This window comes from Acomys minous (genome assembly GCF_964271855.1).
Source record: "Acomys minous genome assembly, chromosome: 12".
Classification (NCBI taxonomy): Eukaryota; Metazoa; Chordata; class Mammalia; order Rodentia; family Muridae; genus Acomys; species Acomys minous.
Genome location: NC_140493.1, coordinates 312418 through 336304, shown reverse-complemented (window position 1 = coordinate 336304; position 23887 = coordinate 312418). Strand labels below are relative to the sequence as shown.

At 47.9% G+C, this 23887-nt stretch overlaps 3 protein-coding genes across 8 annotated transcripts in view; 1 reads left to right on the top strand and 2 right to left on the bottom strand.

Annotated features, from left to right (window-relative positions):
• Positions 1-7893, bottom strand: part of CBX5 (chromobox 5) — a 37929-nt gene extending 30036 nt beyond the window's left edge. The window contains exon 1 of one of the 2 annotated variants that reach the window (XM_084750659.1): positions 7421-7893. The gene's annotated coding sequence lies outside the window, so the exon portion shown is untranslated. Of the gene's footprint in view, positions 1-76; positions 98-7420 lie in introns of those variants that run through there. The other variant, XM_084750662.1, reaches the window with a different exon arrangement.
• Positions 7894-8081: 188 nt separating this feature from the next.
• HNRNPA1 (heterogeneous nuclear ribonucleoprotein A1) lies at positions 8082-14241 on the top strand. Of its 3 annotated transcripts, XM_084750655.1 has the most exons (13): positions 8082-8237; positions 8764-8880; positions 9105-9251; positions 9559-9769; positions 9858-9950; positions 10032-10124; positions 10272-10346; positions 10555-10707; positions 11195-11350; positions 11510-11585; positions 11814-13315; positions 13891-13964; positions 14098-14241. In XM_084750655.1, the coding sequence occupies exons 1-10, from the start codon at positions 8223-8225 to the stop codon at positions 11563-11565; spliced, it is 1116 nt and encodes a 371-aa protein (XP_084606781.1). In that variant the 5' UTR covers positions 8082-8222; the 3' UTR covers positions 11566-11585; positions 11814-13315; positions 13891-13964; positions 14098-14241. The 3 variants fall into 3 exon arrangements, with proteins under 3 accessions (XP_084606781.1, XP_084606783.1, XP_084606782.1); XM_084750657.1 differs by lacking the exon at positions 10555-10707; XM_084750656.1 differs by lacking the exon at positions 11814-13315.
• Positions 14242-15938: 1697 nt separating this feature from the next.
• On the bottom strand, positions 15939-23300 carry NFE2 (nuclear factor, erythroid 2). Of its 3 annotated transcripts, none has more exons than XM_084750654.1 (3): positions 23029-23300; positions 18512-18678; positions 15939-17121 (listed from the first exon to the last, which is right to left on the bottom strand). In XM_084750654.1, exons 2-3 carry the CDS (start codon positions 18620-18622, stop codon positions 16114-16116), a joined length of 1119 nt encoding a protein of 372 aa, XP_084606780.1. In that variant the 5' UTR covers positions 18623-18678; positions 23029-23300; the 3' UTR covers positions 15939-16113. The 3 variants fall into 3 exon arrangements, with proteins under 3 accessions (XP_084606780.1, XP_084606778.1, XP_084606779.1); XM_084750652.1 differs by having other exon boundaries at positions 23018-23167; XM_084750653.1 differs by lacking the exon at positions 23029-23300 and adding an exon at positions 20630-20696.
• Positions 23301-23887: the final 587 nt, after the last annotated feature.

Below are 23887 nucleotides of genomic sequence, written 5' to 3'. Positions count from 1 at the left end.
GATGTCATCATAAATAAATCTTAAGAAAAATGGGTGATAACAATGTTTGGATAGGTTACCATTAGTTTATACATACCACCGTGGCAGATCATCCTCACAAGATATGGAAGTTAGGCCTGGTATGACGGTGCACACCTTTAATCCCAGCACTCGGGAGGCAGAGGCAGGTGGATCATTTTGAGTTTGAGGTCAGCCTGGCGTACAGAGTAAGTTCCAAGACAGCCAGGGCTACATAGACCCTGTCTCAAAAAGAAAAGAAAAAGAAAAAGGAAGTTAAGGGAGAAATTAAATGTTCCTCTATCTAAATACAACTATGAACATAAAATACTTTAAAAGCATCAGCCACAGCCCTCAGGCTTTAGAGCTGTCTGCAGATTTGTACTTCCAACAGCTGAGGTCTTCAGGTCATTTCAGCCATCCGTTTGTGAGAAGGAACCTATATATACTAAATCACACACTTTAAAAATTCGCCCAACACTCTATTTAGCAATGGCATTCAAGAGACATAAAAATTAACCTACATAATCCAATAAAAATATTCCTAATTTATTTGAGATTTATTTAAGTCAATATACTACAATCTGATTTAATGTATGCTGACATGAAAGGAATTTTTACATGATTAAAGTAAGAGACATTTCAGACTGTAAACTTCAGGGAATAAAGAGAGCATTCCTCATCCTACAGTACAATTCTGTGCCTTGGTATATTTGCAACATGAATTATATTGAAGTGAGACCTTACAATATAGATAAATAAAATCAAGCCAGTATTGAATTTTTCCCATCCCATACAAGGGTATCCTTGGCAGCTTCTGGGTCATCTATTATGATCCTGACCAATTTTGCTTTGTGGCAATTTAAAAGCTGTTAAAAAAAAAAAAAAGCATTATAGGTGATGACAGGAGAAACAAGCCCACACCAGAAGTTATTGAACCTTGCAGGTCTCTGCAAGTGTCTCTATTGACATTTAAGTATGAGTTACTATGGCACAATATAATAAAAGCGTGAGCCACACTTCAAACATATTGATAGTTAAATGCACAGAAAGGCCACCATCAGATAAACGGCTGAGGGGATGGCTGATCTCAGACCACCCAGCTCTTCAATGTTTTGATGTGTTATTTAAGCCAAGTAAGATTTTTCTTTTTGTCCAGTTTCCAGCCACATTCTCGACTCAAACCCTGTGCCAAAGAGATGATTAATACAGCCGCTCTGTTCCGTTTCTAACCCGTTCAGCTGGCTGTGGGCTACTTATTGAGAGCCCAGTAAGTGTCAAGCGCTGCATGGGCACTAAATCTACCATGTTCAACCTGTGGGCTGGAAATCTGGGTTTCTCCTTGGTTAAGTCAGTGCTCCATAAAGGTTGTTACAAAAACAAACCAAGGCCTACATGGACTTTGGAAACAGCTAAGCTGTGTCTGCTAAGGGGCAGTACATGGAAGGCATGCACAGGGCTGAGGGCTCAATTCTAAATGCCACTAAGCCAAAACAAACGATCAGAAGAGCAGTGTGCTCGCCCAGCTCGTGGCTCAGGAGGTCAGGACGGCAGCGTGCTCACCCAGCTCGTGGCTCAGGGGGCTGGAGCACAAGAGGTCCATCAAAGCCTCAAGCTCCGGGGCTAAGGGTCTCAAAAGGAAAAGTACAGCTACTTTTTTGGGGGGGGAGGGGGGAGGGTTAAGGTTAGGGTTATTGTAGGGTTATGGTTAGGGTTAGGCTTCAAGTACGGCTACTTTAAGAAGCAACTCTACAACTTTGTTTTAACTGGGGGTGGGAGTATGGCTCAGCTGTTCAGAGCGGTTGCTCAATACCTGGTTAGGTTTCAAGCGCCTTCCCAGCAGGCCACAGGTGAAGACAGAGTATAACAACCCAGTGTGATAACTGACTCCAGTTCAGGGAATCTCAAGTCCAAGTGTGACCTCCAGAGGCACCCGGCAAGCATGTGGTACACACACATACACTCTAGCAAAACTCTCATAAATAAGTCTCATTTTAAAGACATTTATTTATCTGTGGGTCTGGGCAGGTAGCTTTGTATGGGGGCATATTTGTGCCACAGCATGTCTGTGGAGGTCAAAGGACAACTTGTTTTTTTTTTCCCCCAAAGATTTATTTATTTATTTATTATGTATACGGTGCTCTGCCTGCATGTACACCTGCAGGCCAGAAGAGGGCACCAGATCACACCATAGATGGTTGTGAGTCATCATGTGGTTGCTGTGAGTTGAACTCAGGACCTCTGGAAGAGCAGTCAGTGCTCTTAACCTCTGAGCCACCTCGCCAGCCCCAAAGGGCAACTCGTAGAAGCTGGTTTTCTCTTTCACCACGTGGCTCTTGGGATGGATCTCTGATGACCCAAAGAATTGTCCTTCGGTAACTGCCTTTACCAGGTCCAAAGGCAACTTTAAAACAACAACAAAGGTATCCTTACAAAATGTAGACGAGGCTCCCTCCAGAATGCCAGGGTTAAGGGCCTTCCCACCAACCCCAACCCAAAGGCATCTAATACTGAAACTATGAGGGCTGCAGTAAGTAGACTTGGGTCTTATCTAAGCCACCTGTTAATCAGAGATTGAGCTGAACAGCTCACTTAACATCACATGCCAGTCACTGCCCTGCTTATAGCTCTGCTGTAGGAGAACAAAACGGTCTGGGAACAGGGAGAACAGTGGCATTATTTAGCTTCTCTTTTTTCTGGTGAGGAAGGCAGAGAAAAATGTTGCGGAGCCTCACTTTGCAGCCTATGCTGTCTCCAACGTGCAGCAGCCCTGCTGCCTCTGCCTCCCCAAAGCTAGGACTGGAAAAGCCCCATTCCACGCCGTCCGATCTTTACCACTTACAGTATCAAGTATCGTGTTCTAAATAACAGCGACTCTTGTGTTCTACTTTTTCTTGGTGTTTCAATTTTACTGTCTCAAATAGCTTTCAGTTTGGTTTTTGTTTCTGTCTTTTGAGAGGCTCTCACTATATAGCCCAGGTTGACCTTGAACTCATGTGGTCCTCCTACCTCAGCCTCTCAAATTCCTTCTTGTTGTTTGGGGGGGGGGGGTGCTGGATATAATCCACACCAGCACCTTGCACAAACTAAGCTTTGAGCTACGGGATGTTGCTTGACCCTTGAGTAGCTTTTGTGTTGCGCAGCATTCCAAATAATTGGAGACTTACCAGATGCGTGACGAATTTCTAAGGTCAGAAAACACCTTATATGATAGCAGCCCTTTGAATGAGACTTATACCCCACACGACCTGAAACCATTGTTGCTGTGCTGTGAACTATTCTACTAGGCATCAATTACGTCAGACAAGCTGATGATGTCGTCTTCTTCCATACTCTCCACACATTTGTTTTTATCAATTAATTAAACTTCCAAATGTAGTCACAGATGTCCACTATTCCCTGTGTATCTTTTTTCCTTCATACATTGTAAGACCCTCCCCCATGCGGCCGAGGACCAACCCCTGGGCTAAATGCAAGCTAAGACAACACGCCATCGCTAAGCTCTATTCCCAGCCACTGAAGCTTTTTTTATTATTAGCTGTATAAACACTTAAGATTACGATGTCCTCTTGATGAATCCATTTCTTAACTATACTGCTGTCATTTGCCCACCCTATCTCATGGGTCTGTAATGGAAAAAGAACAAGAGAGCATTTTGGAAACAGAGGCAACTCTGACAATAAAGGAAGTGAAAAAAATAACTTTAATGAAATTTCTGAATTATCTTAAGTTTATCTATGCTGTCTCCAACTATCCAAATAAACGAGGCTGAGTACGTTTCATCAGATCTTTAGACATAATTTATTGCTGTGAGATACTGAACAAATTAGCAGTATATCACCGCCGACAGCTCCCTGCAAAGTGAGCCTTGAATGATTTAGGGATGAGAACAAGGCACACTGAGTTCAAGGATCTGCTTCAGAAACCAAAGTTAAGACTTCCCAGATTGTTAGCTGACCTCTTTAGCACAGGCCATTTCATTCCAACATAATTACACCTCCTGGCTCAGATGCACACTTGCTGTACTCTGAGGAATGTAGATGACAATCAGGGAGCGCTTCCTGGGCTCCGTGGGGAAGCTGGGGTACTTTTGCTGTTACTGATCTTAAAACAATCTTTTCAATACACCTTGTGAATCATGCATTCTAGTGCCCTTCCTAGCTATGAAACACATACTCAGAAAATCTATAAATTAAAAATGCACATGAAGATCTTTTTTCCATCTATGACTTATTTTAAGGTACAAAAATGTGTCAGTGCTTAATTCTGATGAAGTACTTATTACTAGAAAGGAAAAGTTCAGAATATATGGCCCCAAGTTCACTAGGAAGGGAGTAAATTGTCTGGCCATTCACTGCACTTTTTAAAGTTTATGCATATATTTGGCCTGCAGCTGTAGATGGCCCTGACCTGGTCTTTTTTGTTTTGTTTTGTTTTTTTGGTTTTTCGAGTCAGGGTCTCTCTGTGTTAGCCTTGGCTGTCCTGGACTCACTTTGTAGACCAGGCTGGCCTCGAACTCACGGCGATCTGCCTGCCTCTGCCTCCCGAGTGCTGGGATTAAAGGCGTGCGCCACCACGCCCGGCTAACCTGGTCTTTCCCCATTATGTCGCTACTGCAGGGATTCCAGGAAGCACCACAATGCCAGGCCTATTCCCCGATGAGGATAAAGTCCAGGACTCCACGCATAGTAGACCAGCATTCTACCAAGTGAGCCATATCCACAACCTTGAAATTGACCTAATTTTTAAGAAAATGAAATACATTACAGATGAGAAGATGGTACTTCATTCGCATGCTTGTTTGAAAAAGCACACAATAGGATCAAGAGTCTGGTATGGTGGGTCATACCTGTAACTGGGTCACCTGGGAGGCTGAGGCAGGACTGCTTCAAGGAAAGCCAAACTGGCCTACAAATGAGCCCAAAACAGCATGGATAAGGCTGGGCATGGCAGCATATGCCTCTAATCCCAGCACTGTGGGGGGGGTGGGGCAGAGGCAGAAACCACAGGGGCTGGAGAGAGGGCTCAGTGGTTAAGAGCACACTGCCCCCTCTTCCAGAGGTCCTGAGTTCAATTCCCAGAAACCACTTGGTAGCTAATAACCATCTATAATGAGATCTGGTACCCTCTTCTAGTATGCAAGCACACATGCAGACAGAACACGGCATATGTAATAAATCTTAACAACAACAAAACTACAAGACAGTTAAGGCTACACAGAGAAACCCTGTCTCAAAAAAACCAAACGACAACACCAGCACTCAAAAAGAAAGAAAGAAAGAAAGATCTATAGAGACAATATTAAAAGTCTAAAATACTGGGGAAGGGGAGGGGACATGGAGTGAGGAGCAAGTGCAGGCCCTTAATCCCAGCACTTGCAAAGCAAAGGATCTCTGTGAGTTTGAGGCCAGCCTGGACTATATACTGAGTACCAGAACTACAAGACAGCCAGAAGCCCGGGGGGGGGGGGGGGGGGGGGATGAATATCTGAAATATTCCAAGACAATCATATGTCTGGAAAAATTCTTTTAATCCTGAACCATAGGTGGACCCCTTCATTGCACCGTCACGTTTGAGCTCAGCTCTGAAACTGCCATTAGCATATGTAGGGATGCGATATGTTTGTCCTTTTCAAAGTACCAGTGAATGTGGGAATCTACTCATTACAAACTTCACTGAAGTCTGTCAGGCACAGTGGCACTCTGCACTGAGGACAGGCATATCTCTTCACTTGAGGCCAACCTGGGATATAGAACGTCTCAAAAACAAAACTAAGTTGAAATCATCAGTCTTTTATACAAAGTTGGAAAGTATTTTATTTTTCGAGAGAGAGTCTAACTATGCTTTGGCTGTCATGGGACTTATTATGTATTTAGACCATGCTGGCTTCAAACTCACAGATACCCTCCTGTATCTGCCTCCCAGGTGCTGGGATTAAAGGCGTGTGCCACTATGCCAGGCTAGAAAGTACATCCTTATCACAGGTGTACCTCAAAAAAATTAGTCATTGTGGTATATGACTCTAAATAAATCAACAGATAGACAGTAAGTGAAAATTATAATTTGTTCAGATCCTCTGAGAAGTGTAGGCATTATCAACACCAGAGAGTTTACCCATAAAATACAAAAAGAAATGGAATAATGACCCAAGAGATGGTGGAGTCTTCTGTCCCCAACACTCTAAATCAGTCAGCCTTTTCATGCAAAGTCAGACACCCTCACATGAGCAATAGCAGTAAGGGCTTGGGATGTCTTGAACGTTTAAAAAGCCTGCTAGGGAAGGAAACTGTTCCTCAGAGAAGAGACTCAGATCAAAGAACTGACCTTGATGGTGGTGAGCCCTATATGATGACTGGAAACAAAAAGCAAATGAGTCATTATTTTTATTATTAAGGTTTTCTTTCTTTTTTCGAGACAAGGTTTCTCTGTGTAACAGCAGCCCTGGGTGTCCTGGACTCACTTTGTAGACCAGGCTGGCCTTGAACTCACCGGGATCACTGCTGGGATTAAAGGCGTGCACCACCACGCCCGGCTTTCTTAAGGTTTTCATTATTTCATTAATAACAATTACCCCTCAAACATACAGACACCACTGTTTCCACAGAAGCAACTTATTTTGACTTTGACATGTAGCTCTCAAAATTTCTGTGGCCATACAAATATAGATGTGTCTCTGGAAATGGGCGGTGGTGGTCAGTCTATTACACTCCAGAATTTTAATATTTTAAAATAAAATTTCAAAGACTAACGGCTCCCTCCCTACGTTATCCAAAGTCTCAACTGAAAAGTGAACGCACAGGAAAGAACAAGAAAACGTCAAGCTCCATGGGGCACAAGAAAACATACGCTTTTCTCAACGTGATGCACAGAATGAACGCCTTCAATATAGGAGTTATTGTAAATAAAACATGTACCCTCATAACTCCCAAAACTAATCCCGCTGTGGGGGGGGGGGGAGGAATCTGTCTGTCTGCTAGCTGCAGGAGTCGTCCGTGATTTTTAACCTGCCGACTCCCGCGCTCCCCACTGGAATCCAGCCTCTGCCTCTTGCAGAAGGCCGGCCTCTCGCGCGCTGGGGCCTCATTGGCTCCGAGACCCGCAACTCAAGCGGCGAAAACCCGCCTCCTACATTCCGACGGCCCAAGGACCGATCCGCAGGCAGTTCTAGGAAGCCCCAATTGGCCTAGGCGCGAGCCAGTCAAACGCTTCGGCAAGGCGGCTCCAAAGAACCTGCAAGGATAGAACATCCCGCCCCGATCGTCCTATTGGTTGGCCCGACCGTCGCGGCCCCTTCCCTGTCGCCCGCCCCCCCCCCCCCCCCCGCCGCCTCCAGTCCAGGCGTCCATTCATTTCGTACAATAACTGGTGCGGCCGGAGGGGGTTCGAGCTCTCCTACAGGTCGACGAGACTCTCCGCCACTTACCCGGGGTCTACAGCGGCCACTCGCGCTGCGGCCTGCACGGCTCTCGGGCGAGACAGCTGCACCGCGAGCCACCGCTCCCGCCGCCTTCTGCGCAACGCCAACCGCCCGCCAAAACGGATCCTTCCCTGCGCCTGCGCAGCCAATCCTGGGCCGGGACCTTTTTTTTTTTTTTTTTTTTTTCCCCTCCGCCCAGGACGCCTGCGCGGGCCGGGACGCGGGGGGCCGCGACTACGCAGGCGCCTAGGCTCCCGACCCCCGTCTCCCGCCCGCCATTTCACGTGTTCCAGGCGGCTGGCGGAACCGCTCACTGCGCCGGCGTAAGCTCGCCATTTGCACTAGCCACACACGCCTTTATGGGTGGTGGCCTAGTGAGTCTGTAACGCTCGGGTGCGGGGAAGCTGTAAAAGGCGTTCAGAGACACGAGCACATTCAAATATAAATGACTGGCCAGCCAGCCAATCAGTGCGGCTAAGGGCAACCTTTTTTTTTTTCCTCCTTCCCCCCCCCCACCGCGGGGGGCGGGGCCACCGATGACTCAGAGGGGCGGAGACTGCGTAGAACGCCCAAACGGATGCCGCTTCTTAGCAAGGCGTCTCCGCGGGCCAATAGTGGGAGGAGACAATTCCCAGTCTCCAATAGGAGCCCGGCAAGGGCGGAGTCTACCAATGCCGACCGCGAGGAGGCGGGATAAAAAGGCGAGCCGAAGGTAGTCTGGCGGATACGCTCGCCCGCTCGCTCCTTTCTGGTGGCCGACGCGTCCGAGGTAGCATCGCCGGAGGCTCCCCATCGCCCAGCCGTCGTCATGTCGAAGTCGGAGGTGAGTCGGGCGCGCTCCGGGCGTCGCTTCCTTCCTGACTCGCTGAGCACGGCGGGGTGCGATCCCTTCTGCGTGCTGGCGCCCATGCCTTTTCGGTGTTCGGCGGGCGGCCGCCGAGGCCTGCTCACAAAGTGCGGGTCGCCATTTTGTCCTCGTAGCCGCCATGAGGCTGCGGCCCAGTAGCCACGTATTTCCACGCGCTGCGCCTTGTGGCAGAACTAATAAACGTACGATGTGGGGTTTGTGGGCCTTGGTTTTTTTTTTCTCTTTGTCTAGTGCTTGCTAAAAAAAAAAACCCACTACGTCTTAATGGCGCTGTACCACTCCAGCCCGTTTCTTTTGTTGCGCGTGCGTATAGAGTAGACTAGGGACGCATGCGCTGCGTACCCCCAGCAGCGCCTCCCGGCCAAGTGGGGAGGGGAAGCACGTGGTCTTGCGTGTTAATAAAGAACAATAAAAAAGTGCGGTATGTGTAGATGCGTAGTGTTAGTTCATTCATCCGAGTCCCACTGTGTCCACCCTTTAGTCTCCCAAGGAGCCAGAACAGCTGCGGAAGCTCTTCATCGGAGGGCTGAGCTTCGAAACAACCGACGAGAGCCTGAGGAGCCATTTTGAGCAATGGGGGACACTCACCGATTGTGTGGTAAGAGTTAAGGAAAAGGCAGAGCTGGCCTTATGATTCTGATTTGATCTTGTTGCTTCTTAACTAGATGATCTGTGAAGGTAGTTAACAGGGTAGTTACAGTCTGATCATGTGGACCTGTTAGTGTGATGTGTCTCTGGATGATTTTGTGCGGGCCGTGCTCATAGGAATGGCGTTAGGTCCCAAGATCAGGCAAAGTGTTGATTGAATTAACTCTTAACCAGGTAATGAGGGATCCAAACACCAAGAGATCCAGGGGCTTCGGGTTTGTCACCTACGCCACGGTGGAGGAAGTGGATGCCGCCATGAATGCAAGACCACACAAGGTGGATGGGAGAGTTGTGGAACCCAAGAGAGCTGTGTCAAGAGAAGTGAGTTATTCGAGATTCTCTTTTTTTTTTTTTTTTTCAACACAGGGTTTCTCTGTAGACCAAGGTGGGCTCAGCTCAGTGTTGGGATTAAGGCCAGACAGCTCAGTCTGTCTGGAGACTGTTTAATCCAGGTGGATCTCAGCTCGGTGCTGGGATTAAAGGTGTGGACTGCCACACCTGGGCGGAGTGTTTTTTCTTAATAGGTGGTTTCCCCTCCTTCCAGTGTTAGGGTCAGAGCTGGGCCACTCCAGCTGCCAATCATTTGGGGGTGTGGCTACTAAATGATGGAGGTTGTTTGTCCTTTTAGGATTCTCAGAGACCAGGGGCCCACTTAACTGTGAAGAAGATCTTTGTTGGTGGCATTAAAGAAGACACTGAAGAACATCACCTACGAGACTACTTTGAGCAGTATGGGAAAATTGAAGTGATCGAAATCATGACTGACAGAGGCAGTGGCAAGAAGAGGGGCTTTGCTTTTGTCACCTTTGATGACCATGACTCTGTGGACAAGATTGTTAGTGAGTATCAGATGATTAGATTTTCTGAATGTTTCTGAAATCGAGTATTTCAAAGGCCTGAAATCTTAAACTTTTTTTTTTTTTTTAGTTCAAAAATATCATACTGTGAATGGCCACAACTGTGAAGTAAGAAAAGCCCTGTCAAAGCAAGAGATGGCCAGTGCCTCATCCAGCCAGAGAGGTGCGTGAATTGCTTAGTTAGACTCTAAGGGCCTGTGTGCCACAATATTGGTTAGCCTAATGATCCAAACATCTCTTTAAGGTCGGAGTGGCTCTGGAAACTTTGGTGGTGGTCGAGGAGGTGGTTTTGGTGGCAATGACAATTTTGGGCGAGGAGGAAACTTCAGTGGTCGTGGTATGTACTTATTTTTGGTCTTACTGGTCTAGAATTTTTTAGTTGGTCACTGTTGTCCTGTCTTTAAAGTTTTACCCAAATGTAGTTCTTAATATTTGATACATGTTCTTAAATAAGCCCTGGTTTTAATTTTTTGCTCTCTTCCAGGTGGCTTTGGTGGCAGCCGTGGTGGTGGCGGCTATGGTGGCAGCGGGGATGGCTATAATGGATTTGGTAATGATGGTAAGTTCCTTAAAGAATCCCTAAGTAAAGTTTCCTGGCAACTTGCACCTTTAGAATAGGCTAGTCAAGACTAAACCTAGTGCATGACAAAGTTCGACCAGTCCGGTAATCTGCATGCTATGAGCAGGCCTTTAGCCTTACACTTGCATAGATTTTTTCCCCCCTCATAAATACTTTTGTCTTATTGAGAAGACTTGTATTCTTGTAGGTGGTTATGGAGGAGGCGGCCCTGGTTACTCTGGAGGAAGCAGAGGCTATGGAAGTGGTGGACAGGGTTATGGAAACCAGGGCAGTGGCTATGGCGGGAGTGGCAGCTATGACAGCTATAACAACGGCGGAGGCGGCTTTGGCGGTGGTAGTGGTAGGTATCCAGTGGTACAAGTGCTTGGTGTGGAAGCTAGATTAGACTTGTAGGGGTTTATACCCTTGTTGGGCTTGACTCTTGTGAGTACACTGCATGGTGCATTACAGTAGGCATGCTGTGCTACCTCCTCCTGGCTTTAAGCTGGGGCCGCCTCCCCAAAAATAGGTGGTGACTTCAATGTGAGAAAGTTAGAATACCACCATAGCTGGATCTAGTGTCTAAATTCCTTTGTGCCTTAAGGCATTTGGTTGATAATGTCCAAGAAATGTCTGCATTGGCCTAGAATGCAGTGCCATTGAGAAGAGCTCAGCTGTCTCATTAATCGGCTGATTGTCTTTAAATGCTGGTGGGCTAGTAAATAAAGCCTTGCTTGGAGAATAAGTCAGGAGATGTGGAAGAAAGAGCAGATCATCCTTCATGAGGACCCTAAACAGAATTGGCTTGTCAGTCCTCAAGCCGTCAATAAAGAATTTCTCGTTTCTAGGAAGCAATTTTGGAGGTGGTGGAAGCTACAATGACTTTGGCAATTACAACAATCAGTCTTCAAATTTTGGACCAATGAAGGGAGGAAACTTTGGAGGCAGGAGCTCTGGCCCTTATGGTGGTGGAGGCCAGTACTTTGCTAAACCACGGAACCAAGGTATGGTGTATATATATGACGTGGCAAAAGACATCAATAAGGAAGGATCTATGAAACCTTTAAATCATATTACTTTAGGCCAGGGACTTTTTTTAGTAGCTCATTAAAAAGTCATTGCACTGCTTTGGCAGAGTGTTGACAAATGTTTTGATATTGTAGGTGGCTATGGAGGTTCCAGCAGCAGCAGTAGCTATGGCAGTGGCAGGAGGTTCTAAATTACATACATGACAGCCAGGTAAGTGCCTCTTGTGTGTGTGTGTTGGCTTAATTTGTAATTGAACCCAGTAATCTGAGTGTAGCTGAGCCATGCAACATAGTTAACCTGATAACTGCAATAAAATGGTGGATGTTAAGTTAATATGCAGTTCAGCAAAATTTGTGGGAAACAACTTGCTCTATTGGATTGTAGCCTTGAGTCTTAATGTGTTTTAGATTAACAACTTTATTCCGTATTGTTCAACAGGAAACAAAGCTTAGCAGGAGAGAGGAGAGCCAGAGAAGTGACAGGGAAGCTACAGGTTACAACAGATTTGTGAACTCAGCCAAGCACAGTGGTGGCAGGGCCTAGCTGCTACAAAGAAGACATGTTTTAGACAATACTCATGTGTATGGGCAAAAAGAACTCCAGGACTGTACTTGTGACTAACTGTATAACAGGTTATTTTAGTTTCTGTTCTGTGGAAAGTGTAAAGCATTCCAACAAAGGGTTTTACTGTAGACCTTTTTTCACCCATGCTGTTGATTGCTAAATGTAATAGTCTGATCATGACGCTGAATAAATGTGTCTTTTTTTTTTTTTTTTAATGTGCTGTGTAAAGTTAGTCTCTGAAGCCATCTTGGTAAACTTCCCCAACAGTGTGAAGTTAGTTCCTTCAGGGTGGTGCCAAGTTCCATTTGGAATTTATGGTTGCTTGGGTAAAGAAGCCATTGTCTTCAGAAACCTTGGTGTAGTTACTGTTTGACTACAATGAGTTTGACTATTGAAAAGGTCATCCAAGCAAGGTCACAATTTGCTTATAGAATGGTGTTGGCACACCCTATGAAATATCAAAATTGAATAATGGTATCAGATAAAATAACAGATGGGAATGAAGCTTGTGTATCATCCATTATCATGTGTAATCAATAAACGATTTAATTCTCTTGAATGGAATGACAACTGTATGGATTTGGGACTGGCAGAGGTTTGGACTTTCCCTACCCCATTACCCCTGGTAAATGTTGATTGTTTGTTACCACAGTGCAAGTTCAAAGCTCTGCCAGAGTAGAAATCAACTGCTGGTCAGTGTCCCCCTGAGTCCAGAGAGTGGTATAAGTGTTGGGGCATCTTATAAAGCTGACAATTACTAGTAAGAGCAGGCTACAGTGAAGGAAAACTGCGGTTTCACCGGGTTGTGGGTGGGTATGCCTTTAGGGTTTTTTTTTAATGTGATCTTGTTTATTTAAAATTTAAATTAGAAATATAATGACAATGTTTCTGTAATTTTTGTATTAACGGCAGTTTTCCTTCACATCACTGTCTTTTAAGTGTTAATTGTATAGAAAATGAGTTTAAAACAGTTACTACCAAATAATTGTTATCTGTGCATAGATTTTTTTTTTTTTTTGAGCTTCCCATTTGGTGCCCCTTTTTAAGTGCCATTGTATTGGGTAGCATAGATGATTGTTTGCCATAGGACTGTGTATTCCAACTCATGGATATATATTGCTTGGAAGTTTTGGGGAGGGCGGGGAATGGGGGCGTGGGAGGGGTGGGTGGGGGAGCATGGGTGGTAGTTCCATGATACTGGCTGAGTTTGCAATATCAGGTGGAACCTTAACTATTGAGGGAGTTTGCAGATACCTCAGGAATCGGGACAATGCCTTTAAAGATCCAGGAGATGTTCAGCTACTAGGAACTGCTAGCAAGCATAGCGCGAATGGCTTCGAGGTCAGAATCTCTGCAGCTGAGAGTAGACACTTGTGGTATGTGGAGTACAGATAAGCCAGGGGCAGGCCACGGCACCTCCATGAAAGCTAGGAGGGAGTGAAGTTTGAGTGACCATCGCCAGGAAGGAGGCAGACGAGAGTAAGGCACACCTGGCTCTTAGGACTAGCAGGCAGAGCCAGAAGGAAAGGTTTATTGCTATGCTGCTAGGTAAGAACAGATTTTACTTACATCCATATAGTTGTATAAATTAAAGTCCAATTTTCAGTTGGATTTCTTTTAATATTGAGCCAAAACTAGTCCAGTTAATCTAATCTGTACTTTGTTTTTCTGGAAATGTATTGTTTAATTAATGTCCTATTAATTAATGCCCTGCTTAAAGGAAAAGAACATTTCTATTGTGAAAAGATGGATTTTGGCTCTTTAATTATATTATTTAAACCTTCCTTTGACCTACTTTCTTAAAATGGCTCAAAGTAATATTAGAGACATTACCCCCAAAAGATGGTGGGAGGATGGGTGGGTCATTAATGGGAGGGGGTGGGAGTAGCTTTTAAAAGATGGGCATTGGCCTCACAAAAAATCTAGTTCTAAAGGTTGTTTGCTTTTCTAGGGAGGAGTCGGCTACATGGCTTAACTGCTGTTGTAAACATTCTTTAACAAAACAACAAAGTTGTTGGCTAAAAGGTAAGTTTTTGTGATCAGTGATTTCTATTGTATAAAAAAAACCAAGAAGTGTTAGTGATTATTACCAGGAGTATATATAACTGTGGAATCTGCTGTTTATATAAAGCTGCATAACTCTTTTTCTCCCTTTCAGGAACATCCTTTAAGAAAGCAGCCTTTATTCTGGGCACTACTTCATTCTCACTGCCATGCAGTTGGGCTTTAGCTACACTGCTAAACATCGTTCAATTTTGTGAATGGCTTAAGGTTTTTTTAATAAAACTGTTTGAATAAACTATTCTGTTTCTTGTCTCCCTTTGGCCTTGATAGCAAGGGGCTTGTGTTATATTCCACTTCAAAGTTTGGGGTTAGGAAATTGGTGTTGGTGAAGTAGAGAGTCTTTGTAGGTACTGTGAAAGATGACTAACCATCTCCACCTTTCTAGAAACGGTTGTGCCCTTTGACAAATGTGTAAATTTGTGTTTCAGGTTTTGTTTTCAAGCTTATGTAGAAAAGATGTTGCTGGGCCAACTATTGACAGACTGGTTTAGTTGAACTGTTTGTGTCAAGTTGCTTGAACCAGGAAGTCTGCATGCATAGCTGGTAGCAAATACCTCTTCAGTCCTTCCTAGCCCTTAGTGCCTAGAATTATCAGGAACAGCTAGGATTATATAGGTTTCATCAACAGAAAGGCTAACACTTGAAACCTCTTAGATAAGGTTTTTCTGTAGCTTTAGCCCATCCAGGCTGGCTGCTGCGATGAAAGGCCTGCCCCACTACACCCAGCCCCCAGTTTTTGTTGTGGGGGGGGGGGGCATTGGTTGGTTTATTAGAATATTTAGTGCTCTTAACCATTGAGCCATTTCTCTGGGCCACAGTTCCAGTTTTCGAGACAGGGTTTCTCTGTGTAGCCCTAGCTGCCCTGGACTCACTTGGTTGACCAGGCTGGCATCAAACTCAGATCTGCCTGCCTCTCCAGTACTGGGATTAAAGGTGGTTGTCGCCATACCTGGCCAATTTTGTTTTTGTGTTTTTTCCTTTTAAGGCCAAGTCTTAAAAGATAGCCTTGGCTGGCTTTAGAGTCTCCCTATGTTGCCTCCAGAGCATTTGGGATTAAAGGTTTACACCATAACTGATAACAAGGTAAGTTCTGAGCTGGGTATTATGGCACAGGGTTTCTTTTTTTATTTGGCTTTTCTAGACAGGGTTTCTTTCTCCGTGTAGCCCTGGCTGTCCTAGATACACCTGCCTATGTCTCCCAAGTGTTGGTGTTAAAGGCGTGGACTGCCACGCCTGGCTGGCTCAGGGTTTCCTAGCACCTGTCTTAACTTATAGGGGACACCTCCAGACTCCTGCATGATCAACACAGTGCATACATCCACATACACAAATGAATGTTTAAAAGGAAAAGTCTGCAAGTTCAAGGACAGCCAAGGCTACACAGAGGAGCCCTGTCTAGGAAAAAAAAAGGCTGGGCCAAGTGGCGGCGGCACACACCTTTAATCCCAGCACTCAGGCAGACAAACACCATCTCAGAAAACAGGCTATAAAAATTCCAGAGGCTAGAGCCTAAAACCTTAAGAATGCTAAGCAAGTGAAAAGGTTACATATTTCCACCTTTCTAGATATACCTTTGAGATAGTACCTCGCTCTGGATCAGGCCAGCCTCCATTTGCTGTCTCCAGAGTGCCACCAAGCCAAGCCCAGGATTTCTTGTATAGTCTTTGCTATCCTAGGTTTAGTGCATACCTCAGTGTGGAGCAAGTTTTACGAGGTGCAGGTGTGAAGTCCTTTAGCTGGGCTTGGTGACACATCCCTTCAATTCTAGGCAGCAACAGGCAGATTTCTTGAGCTCAAAGCCAGCCTGGTCTACACAGCAAGTCCAGGACAGCTAGTGGTACACAAGAGAAGCCCTGTCTTAAGAGAAAAAGCCCCTCCAACAAACTGATTTGAGAACTTAGCTTCATCACTTTCAAGGAAGGCACAGTCCAAAACTATTTCCACACAGCTCTTTATGGTCCAAAGCTTAGAGGAGGTGGGAAGTCTACACTGGCCACCAGGCAAGCCTCACCAAATACACTTGGTGTCTTGTTCTGGGGTTGGGGCGTACCTTTGTCAAATGGGAATGAGGGAAGTCCCTAGCACCAGTGTGTGCCCTCTCTAGGCCAGCTCAGTCTGTGGCCTCCGTCTTGGTTCCACGGGGTACCAGAAAGATGGCTCCGTCAGCAGCCTGTTGTAGTACATACTCCTCTGGTGAGTAACTGTTGCCAGATTCATCACGAAGATGCTGGAAAATATCATGGTACAGCTCTGCCAGCTGTTGGCGCATGACCTCCAGAGTACGGTCGGCCTCCCCTCGGGCTCTGAGGAGCTGTTCCCTTTCACTGCCCAGCCGCTCCAGCTCCCTCTCCAGCTGCACAATAGTTTCCAGTTTTCTCTTGCGACAGTTCTGGGCTGCCACCTTGTTTTTGCCCCGCCGACGGATGTCCCGAACTAGAGCCAGCTGGCTCTCCGTTAGTGGGTACTGTGCCAACAGCTCATTAAAGTCATCAACTGGCAAGTTGACTATCTTGTCCGTAGGGAAGGGAATCTTCATGGCCAGGGCTCGCCGCTCGTCCCGGCTCCCGGCCTCCCCACGGACAACAGTCTTCGCCCGCACAGGGCCAGAGGATGACTCTATGGCCAAGGGTGTCTCCGTGGGTGGCAGAGCATAGTTGGGGTGGGCCAAGGAGTTAGGCAGAAGTGAGTAAGGGTACTCCACCGGGTACATGTCCACATACTCGCTCCTCCGTCTGCCAGCCTCTGCACCCTCTAGCTCAAGAGATTCCGCATCACTGTAATTGAGGGATAATCCCGAGTCAGATTCTGGGTCTTCTTGGGGCTTTGGCTGCCCCACTGGCAGCCCAATGTCCAGGAGAGCTAAGGGTTCAGGGAGGGACTCGTTGAGCAGGCCTGAAAGAGTGAGTGGCTTCGACGCTGGTACAGCCATGTTGCCGTAGGAGTACGGGAGGTCTGGAAGGTGAGGTGTGGACGCTGGGAGCTCATAGGGTGGCGGTGGAAGGGAGAAGCCTGCATCTGGGTGAACTGAACAGGGGCAGTATGTTGGAGGTGGCAGTGGCCCAGGGTATGAGGTGGGTGCTTGGGGCTCAAAAGATGGCTCACTTGGAACATTTAAACCCTGCAAAGGAAGAAGTAAAAGAGGTTCAGAAGATAGACTACGGTAGATAGGCAGTGATGGTGAACACCTTTAATTCCAGCATTCGGGAGGCTGGCCAGTCTCTTGGGTTCCAGGCTAGCCTCGTCTACAAAGTAAGTTCCAGGACTACATAGGGTAATCCTGTCTGGGAAAAAAGAAAGGACCTGGACATAGTGGCAAACCTGTAATCTCAGCCTTCTGGAGGCAGAGGCAACCAGATCTCTGAGTTGAAGGCCACCCTGGACTACAGCATGAGTTCCAGGACAGCCAGAATAATCAGGAATAAAAGTCACTGAGTGGCGCACACCTTTAATCCCAGCACTCGGGAGGCAGAGGCAGGTGGGTCGATGTGAGTTCAAGGCCAGCCTGGCCTACAAAGTGAGTCCAAGACAGCCAAGGCTACACAGAGAAACCCTGTCTCAAAAAAAAATAAAAAGTCACTGAGTTGGGGCTGGAGAGATGGCTCATAGGTTAAGTGCACTAGCTGTTCCTACAAAGGCCCTGAGTTCAATTCCCAGCAAGCACATGGTGGCTCATAACTGTCTGGTGCCGTCTTCTGGTTTGCAGGCAAGAATACTATATAAATAATTAAATCTTTAAAAAAAAAAAAAGATCTGGTAGAGGACAACCTCACACTGAAGTGTTTACAGAGTCTCCTCACCAGGAGAAGCTTTTGCAGGGCCACATGGCTCCTGTTACTTTATTCTCTTCTGGAAGACAAGGTCCTTATTATCCAAGATGGGCCCTCAGAACCCTTTTCCTGCTGTGGTTATCTAGGGTCAAAGGGTCAAATGCAGGGCTTTGCCATCCCCTGGGTGCCCAGCAGAGGGAGCTGATGTGTGGAAGGAGGGTCTAGGGCAGATCCTCAGGAACCAGGCCTGAGGTGGGGGCAGGCACGGAGCCCAGGCTGGGGGTTAGCCCTCTGTCCAAGCCCAGGTGCAGGGAGGAGGAGAACACATGTTGCAAACAAGGCCCCCCAACTTACGTAGGGGAGCTATCCTGCCTGCTCAAGCCCAGCTGAGGACAAAGGCACCATTGTTAGACCAACAGACGCCCCTTTGTCCAACATTCAGGAAGACAGGACCCCAGCGTAGTCTGTCTCCTCTTTCTGAGGCCCTTTAACTAAGCCCCTGCTACCTGGAGTTGGTTGCTAAGGGCGCAGGGTGGCAAATGAGGGAGATGGGCAGCTCTGCAGGAGAGCCAGATCAGACAAGAAGATAAACACAGGGGCAGAGCGAGGCTGGTGTGAGCAGAGCTGCTGGACAGCCCCAGCCAGACCCTTCCCTTACCCCGGTGTCCCTCACTGCCCTCTCTACTCGATGCCTCTGGCCAGGAGAGAACCCCTTCCGCCCAGTGTCCACTCCACACTCACCTGAAGCTCAGTAATAGACATGATCTCTTGCCAAGTCAGCTCCATCTCTCCCAGCTCTCCGGCGTACAGCTGTGACCTGTTCCTGTTCTGCTGAGGAGGGCACGGGGGCATCCTACTGTGCCAGCTGCTGGCCCCAGTGTCCCCAAAGCTTAAATGGTTCCAGCAACCTATGTTGAAGGGAAAAACGTGTTAAGGTTACTCCTGCCAGACCGAAAGTTTGTCCTGTCCCTGTGCAGTATCCCCTAAACATTGTCAGGGGTTCACTCAAGCCATCAGCCACCTTACGGACTGTAGAGTTCTTTTCTGCAGAATACTCTCTACCTTGCCTGCTCTAACTACAGTCAGTCCCCTGGGCACACAGTAGGCATCTTTACTTTTTCTCAGATAAGATGCCTTCTTTTACTCCCTAAAAATGGCATTCCTGTCCAGAGACAAAAATCTAGTCTTCTGAGGTTTGGGGATTGAAGTTTCATCCTCTGTTCTAGGGGAAAATATCAAGACTCATCCATCCTTGCCTTCCTCGTGGGTCCTCAGTTTGAGGGTCTAAAGCCCTTTGTTGTTGTTGTTGTTCTGAGACAAAAGTCTGTGTAGCAACTCACTGTGTAGACCAGGCTGGTCTCGAACTCACAGAGACCCACCTGCCTCTGCCTCCCTAGTGCTGGGATTAAAGGTGGGCACCACCACACCTGGCATTTCAGCCTTTTCTTCCCAAGATGTGAGTGCTTGGGGATCCCCAAAGAGTGTGTTGTGGGAAGTGCTAGGCAGACAGCCCCTCCCCCTCTCTGAGGTGAGGCCCAGGCCCGCTGGTGATAGCAGCCCTTCCCTCTCCTCCCATCCTTATTCTGAACTGCACTGCCTAGGCCAGATAAGAGGCTTATCAGCTGGAGGCAGCAGCGAGGAGGAGGAATGGCTCTACCCTGTATCCCAAACATGTCATTTGGCCATGTCCCACCACACATAACCATGGCCCCTTTCTCTTTCAGGGTCAGCACACAACAAAGATGTAGCAAGCACTTGTCAAGAATTGTGCTGGTGTTTTAAAAGCATAGCTTATCAGGCTGGGCTTCATAAAGACCCTGCAAGGGGGTAGGAGACAGACACCAAAGCCCAAGCTGATAGGTAGCAGGTTAGAGCCTGATTACATCCCTTGCTCCTTTCTAGGCCCCTCGGCTGTCAAGGTGCTGGCTGTCCACAACCCACACCTGTATAGGCAGGCTACCTCAGCAAGTTCCCGTGTCTCTGACTCTCTTCTCTTCTGGGCACTGCCAATCCTTCAGCTCCATCACCACAGAGCAGCCGTGTGGTGTTGGACAAAATACCATACTGTTCCTGGTCAGTTCTCACAGCCGTAAAGCCAGCGAGTTAAACAATTTGAACTAGGGGAACAGAACCCCTTACTGCTTGGACAGTTCTCTGCAAACACTCACCCTTTCTGTCATCATCCTCTTGGTCATCTCTCTCTCTCTCTCTCTCTCTCTCTGTCCATCCTGCCTCCATATTCCCTGATGCCCATTTCTATCTGAATCTGTTTCTGTTTCTTTGTGTCCAACAGTAGATTCCAAGGAGACTTGGCAAGGTTCTCCTGCTCTCTCAGGGCCAGACACAGCACAGCATGCGCAGCTACACTACACGCTATGCTACCACATAGATAGAGGAAACATCTCACAGAAGACCAGATGATGGGGCTGAATGATCTCAAACTGGGCCACAAGGATAGCCCATCCCTGCTATTCGTTATGGAGTCCCCTCTTGGACCTACCACAAAAACGTGTAGCCGCTACCAAGTGTCCTTCAACAGCTGATCTGCCGAGGCCCTGCCTCCACCCACTTGTTGTAATCCCCAGAAATGGGGATGTTAATACAGGCACAGGCCTTTGACCAACGGGTAGAATGGGCGGGGTGTTTATGTCTGTCCAGGATGCCATTTCAACACAGGAACTCCACCCTCCCCACCCAGGTTCTGACGGAAATTGCCCAAAGGCACAGTGAATGAAGGAGGAGTCGGGGGGTGGGCAGGGGCTATATTCTGTTGCCTCATAGTTCTTCACCCACTCTACCTCTCTTCATCTCCTCTGTCTTCCTGGGACCGAACCAGAGGGTGCAATACAAAGATCTTACCCTAGAAGGCAAGGTTCTCCGGCCTTCAAGATGCGTGACCTTGGACAAATTGCGTTACAGTCTTCAATTAAATGGAAACAGGACTAGCGAACCTATAGTTGTCTGCAGTGGGAGGGAACATATGGCATCTGTCTAGTCAGGGCCACAAATCTTACTGCATGTATACCACATTCACCTGGGATATGTAGAAAACATCCCTGAAGGCCATTCAGGCTGGACTGAATTCCTGTGCAGGTGTCTAAGAACAACAGGTGCCCTAGACATTGAGGTGAGAGACAACACACAGCTAGATGAGCTTGCAGGAAAGGACACAAAGTCAGAATGCAGAGCAGCAAATGCTCCAGAACGCGAGCAGCAGATGATCCATAGCCCTCATCCAGCTACAAACCCAGGCAAGGCTGGACTCCAGGTGGTGCCTAGCTATCACCCCTTTCCCATGAAGAGATGGAGGTGGGTCTCCTACCTCCTTCTGGGGTTAAAAAAAAAAATGAGAGGGAAGAGGGAGCAGAAAGGGGCTGGAAGAGTCAGCAGAAGTTCATAGAGGAAACCACTGGACCGTCGGCTGTACCAGGCACAGGCCCTTTGGGTCTTGGGAGCCTGACTTTCAGAGGACCAGCAAGCTTGCAGCCAGTAGGACAGACTAGAAGCCAGACTAATAGAACTCCACAGAGGCTCCTGAAAGAGAGGCAGGCAATGTGGGCTAGGCTTCCGCAGGCTGTTGTCTTCAGCAAAAGCAGCTCTTGTTCTACAGCTTAGACCTCCTCTTCAGGTCACGCAAGCACTGAATCCACGCGGCTGTTTATTCTCTTTAGTCCTTAACCCTGTGGATCAGGCAGAACTTGAGCCAACTGCAGAAACTAACTTTCATCCTTCTTTTTCCTTTTCACCCTGGTGGTCCTACCCACTCTCCTCTCTCTTCCTTTCTCTTCTCCTCTTTCCTTCCCTCCAGACCAACCCAGAGCCCTTGAGTATGCCAGGCCAGCACTCTACCACTAAGTTACATCCTTAGACTCTTCCAAAGATTGGCATGGTGGCGCACACCTTTAATCCCAGCACTCTGGAGGCAGAGGCAGGCAGATCACTGTGAGTTCGAGGCCAGCCTGGTCTACAAAGTGTGTCCAGGACAGCCAAGAGTACACAGAGAAACCCTGTCTCAAAAAACCAAAAAACAAACAAACAACAACAAACCTTCCAACGATCTCACTATCCCTAGGACGTCACAGAGCGTGAGGCCCTCTGACTAAGGATCCAGGATCCTTTGGAGAGGTGGGAGAGGGAAACACTTTAGCTTCAGCTGCTATCCCAGCTGTTCACTCTCCTCCATCTCTTCATGGGAAAGGGGTGATAGCTAGGCACCACCTGGAGTCCAGCCTTGCCTGGGTTTGTAGCTGGATGAGGGCTATGGATCATCTGCTGCTCGCGTTCTGGAGCATTGTTCACTCCCCTCCTGATGTAAACACAGACAATGGAAAGACTGGGGGAGATATGAGTAAAACTAGGTGTCTGAATTAGCAGGTAAGCATCCTAATGACAAAGGTTAGGGGAGCACTTTCCAAAAGGAGAGAGGCACACAGAGGTAAAATAGAGAAACCAACAGAATGAAAAGAGAAGAAAAAAATATTTGAGCCATGAAAAGCTTAGTTCCCCAGGAGCACACACAACCCATATGATGCTTGGCAACAAGGAAAGGGGGACACATTTCTGCTCCCTGTGTCTCTGTCCCTAGAACTTAAACTCTGGTTCGTTGGAAGCAGCAAGCGGAGGCTGCAGTCCAGCAGGTCTGATAGCTCTCTTTCTCTCCCACAGCAACTCAACCACCTGCTACAGCAGCCAAGAATTCCCACAGAAGCATCTGCACTGGGGCTGAGTGAATGCCCTCCACTTTGCAGGTCTTAGCTTCACTGCCCCAGGACTGCAGAAGAGGCAACCGACAAGAACTCGGTTACTCTCCAGCAACTACCCCACTTTTGCCTCAACAAGGATCTCAGAAGTCCGGACAACCAATATCTACAGTTCCTTTGCTTCCCCCAAATCTCCGGTGTTTGGGGCTGCAGAATACTGTGGGAAGGGTAGAGGGTGGCACCATATTACAGGAGCCTAATAGCTCCCCCAAACAGCAGGCCAGCTGAAGGGTTCCTCCTGGCCACTCCCCTGCTCCTCCAAGGTGCCTCAAGGAAGCACTGTGTGGTGCCCATCCACAGCCTCCCACCCCAAGGATCCCAGAGCAGCCAGGAAGCCATCCAAAATTATCTCCAAGTAGTATTGCTCCAGTCTAGAAAGATGTCTTGGAAACATCCAGACAAAAAGTTAGGCGCTCTCCTCTGTACCTCCTCCACCTGCCCAGCCTGCCCTTCCCAGAGCCCACTGAGGCCTCCCTCCCCTACTCGCCTTTCAGGCACCTGTGGCGGATTCCAAGTCGGGGCGAGGAGAGAGATGAAGCTGCGGGTAGTGCGCCTGGGAGGTTGGGTCAGAGCTGACACCTCCCGGGCGGGCGCTGAGGGCTGCCTCTGAGCACCGCAGAGGGCCGAGCCCCGCCCCCGGGCCATGGCTGGGCGCGGAGCACCGGTTGGCCCTGGTAGAAGCGGGCGCGCTCTGGCCGTCTCTCCCAAGCCCTCGGGCCTGAGTTAACAGTGCTTCCTCCTCCCCTTCCCTTTCCCAGTGGCCCTCCTCTCCTCCTGCCCCCTTCTCTCGCCAAGAGAGGAAACTTGAGCCTGGTGTGGTTTCTGCCTGCACCCCGCCCTCGCCTCTCTAGGGCCGCGAGGGCACCCTGGGGCTCACAGGCTCCTATGAGCTCCCTGTCCTGGCTGACTTCACAGCCGATGGCCCACTCACAAGTGACCCCCCCCCCCGCCCCGCCGCTCCCGCCCAAGCTTAAATACAGTCAGCAGCCTCCTCTTCCAGGTGGTGGCTCTTTAAGCATAGACAGGGAAACTGAGTCATAGCAAGGCAGCGGGCAACAGACAGTGAGGACCAGGTGTCTGAGTCCAATCTGCTTAGGGCAACAGCCTTCACCTCTAGAAAGCCTGGGCTCTAAGGGAGCTATTTGGGGGATGAAGGGCTGCTAGCTGCTTAGAGGTATCTTCTTACAGGTAGCCTCTCTCCACATCTCCCACTCCCCCAGCCTCAGAGGCTCTAGGACAAAGGGTTCCTTTTTGGCCACGTTTATTTATTTATTGCCAATGTGTACGCTGTGTGAGTCTGCTTAGGTGGGAGGCTGTCCCAGGATTATTAATCTCCCTAAAGGGGATCCTTTTTTCT

What these genes read in the sequence shown, in the direction of transcription:
- HNRNPA1 (XM_084750656.1), top strand. An exon ending in TAATGGATTTGGTAATGATG is followed by an intron (nt 10,347 to 10,554) that starts GTAAGTTCCTTA and finishes GTATTCTTGTAG; the next exon opens with GTGGTTATGGAGGAGGCGGC. An exon ending in CGGCTTTGGCGGTGGTAGTG is followed by an intron (nt 10,708 to 11,194) that starts GTAGGTATCCAG and finishes TCTCGTTTCTAG; the next exon opens with GAAGCAATTTTGGAGGTGGT.
- NFE2 (XM_084750654.1), bottom strand. Translation starts at nt 18,622, where the DNA reads ATGCCCCCGTGCCCTCCTCAGCAGAACAGGAACAGGTCACAGCTGTAC. An exon ending in TGTCTATTACTGAGCTTCAG is followed by an intron (nt 17,122 to 18,511) that starts GTGAGTGTGGAG and finishes CTTCCTTTGCAG; the next exon opens with GGTTTAAATGTTCCAAGTGA.